Below are 14089 nucleotides of genomic sequence, written 5' to 3'. Positions count from 1 at the left end.
GAGAGAGGAAAAGCCATAGACTCAACAAATAGCCCAAGTTGGAAGGGACCTTGGAAGATCATCTGGTCCAACCTCGTGTCAACATTGCTTATTTATACTCTCCCGATGGAGAAACCAAGAGGCTTCAATGATCTGCCCAAAGCCACAGAGCCTCGGCTTCAGCCCTCCCAATTTCTTAAACACGAGCTCAGCTTTTTCTCTGCCCAGGTCCATGGCCATTTTGCACTGGAGAAAGGAGATTCTCATCTCCCTGTTCCCAAAAACCTGATCAAACCCACTTTGGCGGGAGGTCTGTGCCTGCCCAAACTCACTGCAGGGCTCTCATTTCAGCAGGACCCTGACTATCATGAGATCATTTAGCACCATTTATAACAACAACGTTATCATCATTGTGACTGAAACCGGTACCCGAAATAGCTGAGTAGGAGCAAAGGTGGCACTAGTGCCCTCTGAACTACTCAGCACCCGACAGCGGCAGGGTCCAGCCCCGCTTGGGGACCCTCGCCAGCCCGGAGAGGTGACGATCTGGCACCATCTCTGCATTGGTGTCTAAAATGGATGGGTCCGATACAAGTCTTCAGAAAATTCAATTACTCCAGCACATGCTTATTCTGCAAACTTAATTTGCCCAGATCAACATATATGGAATTGATTATTGCTTGATAAAATTGTCATCTTTGTGGGCTTTAAAGACATCCCTGCCCTCCCTTGCTTTTCCATGTGAAATTTCATTGCATTAATTTTAATGGCCTTTTAATTTTCTATGTGGTTTTGACATTTGCAGAAGAAATGTATGTTAAAAGAGATTGCAGTTGCAACTTTGTCTATGTCTTTTTAACATTTCCTGTGCAACAACTTCAAAGAATATTGTCTCCACTGAAAAACTTGTAGCCAAAAAAAGCCGTCACTGAACCCCAAAACTTTAACAGCTTCTGGTGCAATTGCTTTAATGCAGTATTGATGGCAGTTTTTGCTGCTAGTTGTCTTAGCAAGAAAATTCAGGTGCAGCCAGTCATTGATTTTAAAAAAAAAAAAAAAAAAAAAAAAAAAAGACAAAGGGACTGATTTCTGAGGTTACATGCACCAGCCTCTAAGGGGAATTGAAAGTAATTACAAAAGCATGGATCCTGGTGACCAAAGTCACCCAAGTCTCCTATGCAGGTAAGATCACCCTCTAGCTGCTGCAAAATGTCCCACTTTCTCCATAAATCCACCCCAAATCCCTGTATTTGTTTCAGAATTTCCATTTTCAGGACACTGGGGTGAGGAGCACAGCTTCTCCTGGTGGCTCCCCACCTCAGGGACAACCACGGGGGGTCACAGATTTGCTCCTCGCAGCATAGCATGGGAGGGGAGAGACATATGGGCACACAGCTGGGCTTCTCTTAAGTAGGTATAATAATACTTCCCTACCTCAGAAGGATACAGTAATTAATTATTCCTTATAAAGCTCTTAAAGATGCTTGGGTAGAAGTTGAGATGTCAGTGCACACTAAATTGATTTCACTGAAAGGGAGATGATAAGACGCGATTTTATGAGGCTGGAGTGATGCCGTCAAGTTTCTTTGGGGCACACCAACATGCCTTCCTATTCATCTCCTCTTCCACCAACTAATACACACATCAGGGAGACACAGATTTATTAGGAAACTGGTTTTAATTCATAAGGGCTGTGAAAAGAAGTGAGCTGGTCCCACAGCAGGGAACAGCTTTTAAAGCTCGGATGGACAATTTCAATCCTCCTTGCGAGAATAGATGTGTTCCTTTATTCTCTACTACCAAGCTGCTTTAACAGCATCTTGAGGAGCCAAAATAATAACTCACAAAGTCTCCACATGTGGCATGAAAAGATTAGACATGGCTTAAGCAAGCAGGGATTTAAATCTGGACTGATAATACTGTAGTGAAATTATATACCATAAAGGCAGAGAAAAAGGGGTTGTAGTTTACCAAAAAAAAGAAGAGAGGAGTGTTAATCTGGGGACAAAAACCTTCATATAAATCCAGCCCATATATTCTGGATGATTATTTCAAAAAGCTGGAACTTGTTCTGTTGATCTTTTAAACTGATTACTGAGCAAATGTATGCACTTTTAGAAACAGGCACTGACAGACATGAATTTCAGATGTCCTTTTTCATCAGCTTTTTCTTCTTTAACAATGCCAGATTGCATAATACTTCTGCTATTTTCAAATAACGTGGAAATTCAATCTATGTGCAGCCACGTAATTTATTGTACAATACTTACAGCATGTTCTAAAAGACAGCCACATAGAGGCTGACTGCCTCCCAGGACCAGAGAGACTTGTTTCAAAATGATAAGATAATTTGGTCAACAGTAAAAAGTGAAAAGAAAAAATGGAAAGCAATATTTTCTCCATGCTCAAATTTGACACTTCAGAGAAATCTTCGAGTTATTAAATAGGAAAGATATTCCAAATGTCTACGCTGCACATTAAACAGAGCTGGTAACTCTGTGCCGTGGCAGCTTCAGGCGGTAACAGCAGGGGGTAGCGGTGCCTGCTTTTCACTGGGGCTTTGCTGGGGAAAGGCGTTTTCCTGATTGGAATGCTATTTTACTTCTGTAAATATATATATATATATAAAAAAAATACAAACATATACAGAAATGTGTATACGCACATTTGCGCCTGCGCGTCTAAGCAGAGATAAATTACTAATAGATAAACGCTGCTGATGGCGAGTTAATACCTTACTTTCAAACGGTTCAGATCCATAAACTGACTTTCAAGAATTTTTTCCCCAAAAAGGGCTGGGATAGAACCTTGCTTATTTTTGCACATGGCAGTTGCGTAACTGCAAATAAGCGCAGTAAGTGGCAGAGCAACCTCAGAGCAGGAATTGAAGATGTATCTAAAATGCAAGGCCATCCAGAAAAACAGAAAGCGACGTATCTCAGGTGATATTTCACTAACATCACTACTTTTGGGAGTTTGGGAATTGATGACAGGGAGTAAAATTCACATTTCGTGATAAACAAAGCTATAGCCACAAAACCTCAGAATAACATCAGTTGAAAGGTCCCTTTTCCCCTTGTTCACACCATCCCTTGCCTGGCCAGGGGACATAGCACATGTTCTCACTGGCCGTAACAGACACCTTTCCTGGGGCTCAGCTTAGCCGTAAAAGGAACCAAATGGTTCAAAAGCCACCTAAAGCCACCTCCGGAGGCTCGCCTTATCATAGGATTTGCTTCCAAGCTCCTCTTCTCCTCCACCCCCCATGGAGAGCCATTCCCACCTCCTCTACCTGCTCCCAGCAAAAAGTCACCTGCGGCAATGAATCACAAAAACACATTTCAGGGCTTTCCAGCACAGCTGTTATCTTCACATAACAAGGGGTTTTCAGACAAATACTGCCTTTCAGTTAAATTTCTGTACATGGCAACGCGTGACGATGTAGAACAGTTTCTGTTAAGCGTTAGATTTCCCACCTTATTACAGAGGGAGAGTGTATTCTGGCAGGGACTTACTGACAGAGCGTTAAAACAGCTGAGCATCCCACCATCACCCCTACGGTTCACCAAAGCAGTCCAGCACACATCAATATGAGACACAGCACCCATCCCTGTGCTCAGAACTAGATACCAATCCCATTTTTACGGCCAATTCCTCTCAATAATTAATTTTGCCATGGAAGACCTCAAATGGTGTTTCAATCCTCTCTCTGCAAAAGCCCCTCTTGGACCTTCCAAGTGAGAAAAACTGCAATAGCACAAACTCAACCAGAAGAAATTTCTCTTCTTTCTGGAGACCAGATGCGTGCCAATACTTATAATAAAATGAGACATACAGAAAGAGAAAAGTGTTTACTGAAAGGTTCCACCTGCTCCAAAGATTTATAAAACACAGTTACGGCTAAATGTAAACAAATAGAAAATATTTCCTTTTCAACAAAAATAAGCCAAAACGTTTACTCTAGTGGAAAGTTTTTGTATCTTTCAGTAAGTTTATCATGTTTCCTTGTAAAAACCCAACTCCTTAGGAACTGCTGCTCCCACCCACGCCAAGACCCCGTTCCTGCGCACACTCACGCTCCGGCTGCGTGGCGACCTTGACGGGCTGCGAGCTCTCTCCTGGTCCCCACTCGTTGTATGCCACCACTCGGAAGGTGTAGGTCTCCTCCGGTTTCAGGTTGCCCACAGTAAGTTGAAGTGTTCCAGACTGAGATGTGTTGACTGCCCGTTCCCTAAAAAAAAAAAAAACAAACCACCAAAAAAACCCATTTTAAAATGCATTTGGATCTTAAAGCATTACTTATTTATGCAGTTGGTAGCCTGCAAGGTATGATTACTTATCAAACTTCAGTTTGAGGCTTGTTCGTCTATAGGGGGTTTTTTTGATTTTTACTTTAAAAAGCCTAATTCAAGTAATGGGGCCCACTGGGAATGCTGCAAGTGCTACAAAAAAAGACTTGTATTTTAACGCTTCATAAGGTACATAGTATATTGGTTCTTTGCCTTTCTTAATATAACAAAAAAGGAAAATTGATGGAAAGAAATCACTATTCAATACAGGAACACATCTCTGATATAGGAAGCGAGATGCATATTGGTCTGTAAACATCCAGCTAACAAAAACTGGGTTTAGATTGCCCTGCAAATCGAGCCCTCGTCAGTGCTCCTTTTTGCAGCTGTACCTGCAAAACCACCACCACCACCCATTCTTTCACAGGCAAAGGGACCAGGCAGAACTTTTTCTACAATGGGGCTACCATCCACCATTTCGGAGGTCTCAAATGAAACCCCATTTGTGGAGTTTGCACTACGCTCCCCCTTGGCAAGGCGAGCTGTCCAGGGACAGCCTTCTCCTAACGCAGAAGGATGGTCAGACACCAGCCCACGTTGGCAAACTTGGCTGGCAGCTCCTGGGAAGCTGGTGCATGGGTTCAAGCAGGTATTTCTCCTCCTGGGCTGTGACACCGAGCCCACCTCTTGTCCAGCACTAAATTAGTTTCAAGAAACACTGCAGCTCACTATTGCCTGCATCAGCCAGCTTTCTATTTCTGCCCAACCTGGCCAGGAGTTTGTCATCATGAGCCATGGCAAAAAACGCGATTGATACTCCTCCACCAGCTGCTCCCAGTGGCGAGTCCCACGGTAACTGGCCGGTGGTGGTCTCCAGAGTAAAGGTACAGCCCAGACATTGGGAGGTGGCAGTCCCTGGCCAGGGAGAGGTGCAGGACATCGTCCTCCCACCGGGGCAAGAGCCGTGTAATCTTTCCTGGCACCAGGAGCACCCAGAGCTGAAGGGGTATCTGCGTCCTAGCACGGGTCAAGCAAAGCTCTGCCCAGCTGGGGCTTTGTGCTGCCCGGGGAGAGAAATGATTGGTGAGAAAGAGACAGACCTAGAGTCATTAACGTGGGATTATCTGGGAAAAACACAATCCCTAAACAGTAAAGCAGGGTTTAAATTGGATGAAATCACAGTCATTTCATGGACAATCTGCAAACAGAAGTAGGTAAAATTGCTTTTGTAACTGATTTATTATGGGTGGTGTGCCTCGCTCCTCTCCTTTACTAGAAGCCCTCTGAAAAGCTAACAACAACAAAAACGTAGATTTCATGCTGCAGAAAAAAAATCATTTAAGACCGAATCAACTAATTGTCAAACTTCATGTAGGCTGCTGTGGTTCTCTGGGCTGCAATAGGCATAGCAGCAATTCAGAGAACAGAGATTATTGTTCCTTTGGGGAATGTTCCCTCAAAATGAAATTTCTCATACCAGAGAACAGCCCTGTCCTCTGAGCGCCAGGCTCCACCATCGCTCCGGCCCTCCGAAGACTGACTAAACAAAGCTTGGGTGAACATTCCTTGGGGATAAACAGTCGGATCGTCCCTTAGCAGAGACGATGGGAGTTTAGACGGGAGTTTAACGCTTCTATTCCAGCAGAAAGGCTTTCTGTTGCACTTGATAATGTGAAAGGAGAGCTGCGGACGGCTGCTGCTCCCCGACGAGGACGCTGGCAGGCAGAGCCTTTGCTCTTTCTAACCGGGCAAGCTGAGCTGTGCTTGACCAACTCACCTAATTTTATTCTCTTGCCTCTTATCTCTGGTTTCTGTCTGCATTAAAAATGGCTCCAATGGATTTGTAACCAACTGTCGGACTCTGAAAGCAGCGGTACAACTGGGGGGCCAGATGGCCAGTAACGTCTGAACTGAACAGCTACGATATTTCCATAAACCCCTTAAGATGCAGGAACCCACAAAAGTAAGAGAGGAAAAAAAAATATAACCAGTGACTTCCTACCTGCAGGATGACAGCACTGTCAGCAACTGTCTCTCATTGTATACGTCTTTTTTGTTAACAGCAAAGATGCAATAAGACCACCTTTCAATACCAAAATAGCAATAAAGAAGCAAGAGAAGAAAAAGGAGATGAAGCGATAGAAGAAAACTCCAGTCAGATATCTGTTTTAATAGTTCTCTGCCACAGTGGTACCAGTGGTGATGCAAGTCTGGAAAGGTGGAATGGTTTGTGGCATTCTTTCAGTAAGTCTTTCCCCATTATTTAGTAAGAAAGAAGAAAAAAAAACCCATACACATATCTGGTGCCCCCAGCACTCACGTTGCCATTGAGTGACTTCCTGAGCCGAACCAAATCTGCATTTTAGACTACGGGGGCTGAACCAGCACAACTCTCTCATCTTGTGTAGTTTGGGACGTCGGTGTGAAGTGCTATGATGAGGAGTGCAATCCTGACACAGCCCATTCTGTACCTGATGCTGAGGTTGCAGAACAACAGAAAAAATCCAGCCCTGCCACAGAGGCACGAGGAGACCCAGGACTGTTGTTCCTCTTCTCAGATCTGCATTTGCTGCATCACATCCCAGCCTCGGCCATTTGGAAACATCCAAGCAAGTGCTTCGATTAGACTAACGCACTCATCTTCAAATGCAATCTCAGCAGCTTCAGTGTTCACCTTCCGTTGGATTTCAGTGGTGATACGTACAAAAGTCCATCGTGTGCTCCTGCTTACCAGCGAGGGGTTAACGCGTTACAGATGCTACAGCAACGCAGGAATCATCTCAAAAGCACCAAACATCCTTGAATCAGGCACCTTTACATTTGGGGTTTTCTTTTTCAGACCCATCTTGGACATAAATTAGTCTAAAAATAAAAGACCTTGACTAAAGTCATCCACCTTCTTGTAAAATGGAGGCTTCGACATGTAATTTCCAGTGACTGAAGATCATGTTACATTACGGTATCAGCATGTAAAAAAAGATAATTACAGTTCCCATATATCTCTTAGGTGTGTAACAAATGCTTTTATAATGTTTCAAACACCTAATTAGTTACTTCAAGTAAGACAAGTCATGTTAATGCTCCTTGCTGTGAAATGAATACTATTAATTTTAAAATGGACGGACTTTTATTACCTTGAGTTCTTTTTTTATCTCCCATTATCATTCTCCCAGAAAATAACATAAAGTCCTTGATTATAATAAGCAAACCTCAAAACTAATGTAAATAGATCATCTGGGAATGATATTTTAGAACTTCAGCTGAATTCTGAAGATAGACTTTAATCAAATATAAGTTTTTGTATTCAATTAAGTGGTCCCTTGATTCATTTCTTCAGTCGGCAACATGCAGGAAGCTAAACTGGGAGATCTATTAGCTTGTTGTGACTATCTATGCATTTATTAATTTGTTACTGAAAACAAGTTCTAGCGCATGTTCAACTAAAAATAAAACTGGTTCCAATCTTGCAAAAGAGTCCTTCGTCAAAGGGTTTTACGTTCAGCTGTAATACTGCTGATTTCCAGGGTCATTTTCTTCTTTTTTTTTTTTCTTTAAAGATCAGAGCATTTAATTTCATTTATTGGGAAAAATGGTTGCTAACAGTCAGTTAAAAAAGAAGGATAACTAAAAATCAGGACCCACTATTTAAGCCAACTTGACATTTCAAAGGTTGCAATCAAAAACTGAACAGTATTTTTGGGCTTTGCGTCTCATCTAAAATGCTAAACAGAAATATATTACCATACAAATATTTCTCATTATTTATAAATAAATATAGTGATTTTTTTTATTGTAAATTAAATTTTAAATATAGTGACGCAAATTCTCACCAGGAAGGCAGAATTCATTTAAAACTATGCACAGGTAATTAAATATGTCTTGAGATTACATCTGAGGAGTTATTTTTTGGTTTAGAGGTAGATGAGAAGCAAATCAGCGAAAATAAACAATGTCTCTTTCTTTGTGGTGACTAATATGCTACCGCATAAATATCAAATGCCTGCGTGAATCAATGCTTGCTCATTGAGAAGCAAACCAGCAGAGACAGAGGAAAAGAGGGAAGAAACAGTGAGGCTGAGAGCAAACCTGAATATCAAAATCAGATCAAAATTTGAACCTGCCTGTGGATTGAAATATCGAATCCAGCCCATTCTGCAAACGCTCAGAACAAAAAATTGCTACTTTGAATCAGTGTGCAATTAAACGTGAACAACATCCAGATACAAATGCTGTTGGTTCGGAAGGGGTTTAAAGATGGAAATGGATCCAGTGCTTCCCACCTGAAGACCACCTCTAGCTAAAAAAAAATAACAATTAATTAAAATTAAAGTTTCAACAGCACATGGATGTGAGAGATGCCAGAGCATCAGCAGCAGATCTTGCAGCACCCAAGGACAGCCCCATTCCCAAGAGCTCACCATCTGGGCAGCATCCCGGCAGTAAAATGGGAAAGAAATCAAAAAGGCAGAGATTTACCCGCTACATTGGTAAACTCTGCATTTTTAATCTTTCGGATGACCTTTTACTTGCATATAAAATAGGGGTTTTTTTTCAGTGAGCTTATAACATCAAATGAAACCTAAATGAGCTCCTTTCTCTTCTGGGACATTTCTCCTGCGAGGCAGGATGGATTTTTATGGTCTTTGTGCGTGTGTACGTCTATACCTTGAAGAGTGATATCCACTGAAATGCATGCATTATGTTCTACTGTTATATTCCACTATATTTTAACAGAAAATAAGCACAATCAAATGTATGCTACAAGTTACGTATCTACTAACAGATCCTATACACAAAATCCTCTATTTCTGCTTGGGTTTTTCATCAACAGTCTGCTCTTATCAGCAAATGTTATAGAATATCTCACTTTTAAACCTGAACTTCTACCTCAACCAGAAACTTCCCTAGCTGCAGGTGTATTGGTTGGCTGTTTATTTATTTCCTAATAGATTTAAGGTTTGTTTTATCCTTTTCTGAGAAACATGCCTTTTAACTTTAAGTGCTCTTTCCAATCATCCTTATCAGCAAGCAAACCCATTTGATCCCAAGCAGGATGCCCAGCTGAGCATGAAGATTAAAGAGCATCCCATCAGAAGGGCTCTGGTGATTACGCTACGGCAATAAGTGCAATCACTTCCAAAAGGGGTTCTTTGAAAGGGCTGAGCTGAAAAACCCTTATGAGAGAGTTCAAAACACGGGAGGCTGTTTTTCCGGACGGTCTCTGAAATGGCCGTGCGCCCTGTGTGTCGCGTTGGCCGCGGTGATGCTGCCAGATGTCATGCAAATCCTCCCTGCTCTCGAACCCGGGAAGATCGCCTTACTCCAGACTTACAGTAATTTCTCTGACAATTCCTTTGCATCCCTGAGGTTAATGTCAAATCCAATACTTATTTTCATAAACAGAAAAATAGCTCTTTTGTAAAAATAATGTGTAAACAATAAACAACTCAAAAATTCCATGGAAGCTTTTTCCTTTAAGGAAAACTACATCAATTTTATCTCACAGTTTGTCTGAAAGTTTGCAAAGCTACAGGTGCATATTCAAAAGTTGTAAACTGGAGGTGGTATTTTGAGTCTCTTGCTGGCAGGAACATAATAGAATATTTATTTTGTCTATTTATTTGTTTAGTTATTTTAACACAGAGCCCACAGTCTTCTGCAGAAGACTCTTTAACAAGGCGTGCATCTAGTTGGGAATGGGACTAAGGCACCCTTCTGGGACTCAGGACTTTGAGCAGCAACATGGAAATTCTGGAAGAAAAATTATTTTGAAGTATAAGGGAATCTGGGGTGAGCTCTCTTTACATCTTTTTTAATCTCAGAAACACCATTGTTTAAAGGCCTTATATAAGAATATTAGTATTTTCACTTCACTGCTGAACTAAAAGGCTGAGTTAGAATACGACTCAGTCCAGTTGTGTGTGGCAGCTCTGACGTTTTAAGACAGTTAAAATAAATGAGATGCGATTACAACAGTGCCCTCCGGCATTGCCCCGACATGGGCACTTCATGCCCATCAACAAATCTCAGTGCACTTTATGAACAAAAGGAGATGAGAATCCCCACGCACAGATGCACAGCACAGGACCCTGTTCCGTTATTACTGGTGGCGATCCTGCAGACAAATGTTAGGACCCAGATGTGCAAAAATATTTGATTCAGTCGTGTGAACCCCGATTTGGTACCCAAACAGGGAGCAACAAGGGAGCCGCTGAGCATCCTCACTTCCCACTGAACTCCTTCATCGCTCTTTTTGCATCAGTTACTTTTCTAAGGCCAATTAATACCCTCCCCAAGTGCCTTACAACCTTCAGTATAACCCTTCCTGACACTCCAGTGAGACGTCGTTCTCATTTCATACACGCTAGTCACAACTGGAGACTCGATCTGATGCAGGATGGAGATCGGAGCCCTGACCCTCTGTCTCACCCTGCTCCTGTCTCTTGCTCTCTGCTCACAGTCAGGCTCAGAGGGATTTGTGGAAGGTGAGATGCCCATGTCCGACCTGTGACCCAAACCCAACAAGCCTGGCTCCTACCCTGTGTTTTTGCCACAAACTCACCCCCCTGCCTACGTGCCGTTTATCCCACAAGTGACACCCTGCTGCAGAAGACGCTTGCCTGCAGCACTGGCCTCAGAAATGCCAACTTGAATTTAAGAGCTTTCTTTCACAGAGAGAGAGAGTGCGTTTCACACTCTCATCTCAAGTGCTTTGGGTGTTGTGTCCTTTCAGGCTGCTCAGCCGGACCAGATGGATACACGTCTCTATTTAGGAGCGTCTGCCTCTTGCAGCAGGTACTGCTGCTATAGCTATCAATGTCTACAAGCATTGAAACAAATTAAAAAACAAACCCTTATATATAGAATCATAGAGTCATTTAGGTTGGAAAGGACCTTTAAGATCATCAAGTCCAACCATTAACCTAACACTGCCAAGTCCACCACTAAACCATGTCCCTAAGCGCCACGTCTATACGTCTTTTAAATACCTCCAGGGATGGTGACTCCACCACTTCCCTGGGCAGCCTGTTCCAATGCTTTGACAACCTTTTCAGTGAAGAAATGGCTATATAGCTATAAAAGAAAGCTGGACCTTGTTGGAGATTAAGATGAGAAGCTTGCGAATGTCCAGCTGGGGCAGGAAATTTTGCCTGCAAGACTGAGTCCCTTCGGATGAAGGATAAGCCCACACTGCGGCAGAGGGGAGCTCACTTTGGTAACTGTGGGGTCCCACTTCTTTAGCTCTCATGAATCCAATACAGGTCTGCTCATTTTTCAATTAAATATAGGTTCTTATTCAAGTCCCCTCAGAAGCTGAGCTGCCATCAGCGCCCACACAAGTACTAGTCACCAGCCAGCAGCTGAAGTGTATCGTAAGTGCAGCGAAATACAGGACGGGATACTTCAAGTGAGTTCTTCATAACGATGTACAGGAAGAGAAAAACACAAGATTTTTCTCAGGCAGAAAATCATTTATGAAGTTAGGAAAATAAAACAAACCCCAAGTAAATACGCAGTACCTTTTCGAGTGTGAAATGAACATACACAATGAGGAATCATGCGAATGCCAAACAATCTATAGTGCCATTATCACAGAAGAGCTCTCTGCTCTGCAGCTCTAACCCATGAGGCTAGAATGGCCCAGGCTGGTCCATCATATTTGCAATCACGTAAAATCTTCGCAACCCACTCCCTGGCTGTTTTCAAGGTCTTAAAGCATTTGCACTGCTCTAAAAGCAGTCCTTCTCCCTGGCTGATTAGGGCTCAACAAATTCACCTCTCCCAGCGATGCAAAGAACACTTGAGCCTGTGTCTTCAGAGGAAGATGAAAGGTAAAATATGGAGCTAACAATACTTTATGTTAGACGGTCAAGTAATAGCTGGAGGACGTAAGATCCACAGACATCACTGTCAACGCAAATGGCCCTTCGTGCCAAGACAATGAGCGCTATTATATAAATGTTGATATGTCGTCTATAAAACTATATGGCAACAAAAGGCATTTCTAGCTTCACACTTCTTTTACCACGGGGAGAAGAACACAAGGTCGAGAACCATTTGCAAGATACTTGTAAAGACCTCAGGCCCTCGTAGGGCTATCCCCCCACCCAGAGGAGACCCACGGTCCGTTGACACCTACCTGTTGACGCCATCCCTGGAGAAGAAGACCGTGTACGTCTGGACGCTGCCTCTGGCTTCTGCGGGTGGGCGCCAGCTGAGACGGACAAACCGGCTGGAGACCAAAACAGGGACCACATCTCGGGGGGCAGAGGGGAGGACACTGGAACTTGGGACAGCTGGAGGGGAAGGAGAGGAGTCAGTCAGAGAGGCCGCTGGCACGGGGGTATCGGGGCGGGCGGGAGGTGCCGTGGTGGTCACAGCTGAGGTGTTAGGGAACAAAGGGCCAAGGTGGCATGGAATAAGCGTGAATAAAGTGACAGGGGATGAGAGAGAGAGAAAAAAAAAAACTAACGGTAAAATCGCACCTTAAAATACACCGTCCTGAACCATCGTCTAAAGCGAACAGCAACACGCAAAACTCGAGTAGGCTACTTCCATGGGATAACTGGAAATTATTTCTTGCACGAGCGATCAGTACGACACTTTCCTTTGTTCACTCCTATTTCACTGGTTTTGTCTCTTGTGCCCCAAGCAGCAGAAGTATTTCACCTCATAAGCAAGCAGTAACTGACCACTCAAAGCCTGAAGCCTACGAACCGACGGGTTTGGGAAGAGCAGAAACTAAGTAGGGTGCTTCAGCACACGACTTATTAGATAATTGCATCGAAGTCGGATAAAACGAAAAGAGAAAAGACAGTGAAACTTGATATTAACACCGTTCCCCATGGAAAAGCGTGCAGAACCAAGAAATGCCTAAACTGCAGATTCAAGCAGTAAAATTCATTTTAGAACAGTACTTATTTATAGAGTTTAAGGGTTTGGCTATTGCCCACCAAATCTATGTGAAAGCTGGCCTGCCAACATAAATAAATAATTTTTTTTTTTTTTTTTAACAGTACTTTAAATGATAAGCTGCCTCCTGATTTAGCACATGCACCTTATGGAGCACCCACGGTCATCTAACCTTCTCCGAGAGCAAACACGATTTGGTCCAATTTCATGGGCCATACCGGCCCTGAGAAGCAGGTTTTCACCATTGGTATCGAACCAAAAAGCAATTTATTTTTCTTCGTTCTTGCCAATCTTTTTTGGTCAGTCCCCATGCATATATTGTGAACTATATTAGTAGCATTAATTTACTGTGAGAGCATTAACAGTGTTGTATTATCTAAACAGCATAGGAAGAACAGCTTCATGTAAAAAGCATGATGCTCACTGAATACTAGCTTAGCATTTTCTGATATTATCCCTAAGTTATTATTAAAAGCCATTAATATTGCTATTATTAATAACAAACATTATTACCTCTTACTTGTTGTGATCAATCCAAAACCAGAGGGAATTAGGGAATTTCCCAGTGGCATTTCCAGGGTAATGATGTGTTGAAAGAAAATAATAAGCCATAGTCTCAGCTCTTTTGGCTGCAAAGTTGTGATCCATTATTTGCACTGAGATTGTGTTTAGCGTCCTTAGTCATGGGCCACTGATCTAAATAATGTGCAAACACAAGGCTAAAGTATAATTCTGTGTACATTTATATTACGACGATGCGACTATTTTGCTTCGTGGTCAGAGCAAGCAGATTTGGGTTTCTGGTCTATCCTATATGTTGACTCATGTATTATAAGTGTAAGTGCATTGTCGTCTTCTAAAGAGGCCTGTGGTAGGTAAACACCTCTAGAGAAGTACCAAGGGCAAGA

General features: G+C 42.7%; 1 protein-coding gene across 2 annotated transcripts in view; it reads right to left on the bottom strand.

Moving 5' to 3' along the window:
- DCC (DCC netrin 1 receptor) overlaps window positions 1-14089 on the bottom strand; it is a 572411-nt gene that overhangs the window by 162250 nt on the left and 396072 nt on the right. Inside the window, exons 8-9 of one of the 2 annotated variants that reach the window (XM_052778515.1) lie at window positions 12409-12649; window positions 4056-4210 (exon numbers count right to left, since the gene is read on the bottom strand). In XM_052778515.1, coding sequence (XP_052634475.1) covers window positions 4056-4210; window positions 12409-12649 — 396 coding nt within the window. The remainder of the gene's footprint in view (window positions 1-4055; window positions 4211-12408; window positions 12650-14089) is intronic. The other variant, XM_052778516.1, reaches the window with a different exon arrangement.

Source organism: Harpia harpyja, chromosome Z, assembly GCF_026419915.1.
Source record: "Harpia harpyja isolate bHarHar1 chromosome Z, bHarHar1 primary haplotype, whole genome shotgun sequence".
NCBI classification, from domain to species: Eukaryota; Metazoa; Chordata; class Aves; order Accipitriformes; family Accipitridae; genus Harpia; species Harpia harpyja.
The sequence above is the reverse complement of the archived record's forward strand: the minus strand, read 5'-3'. Positions and strand labels throughout refer to the sequence as shown.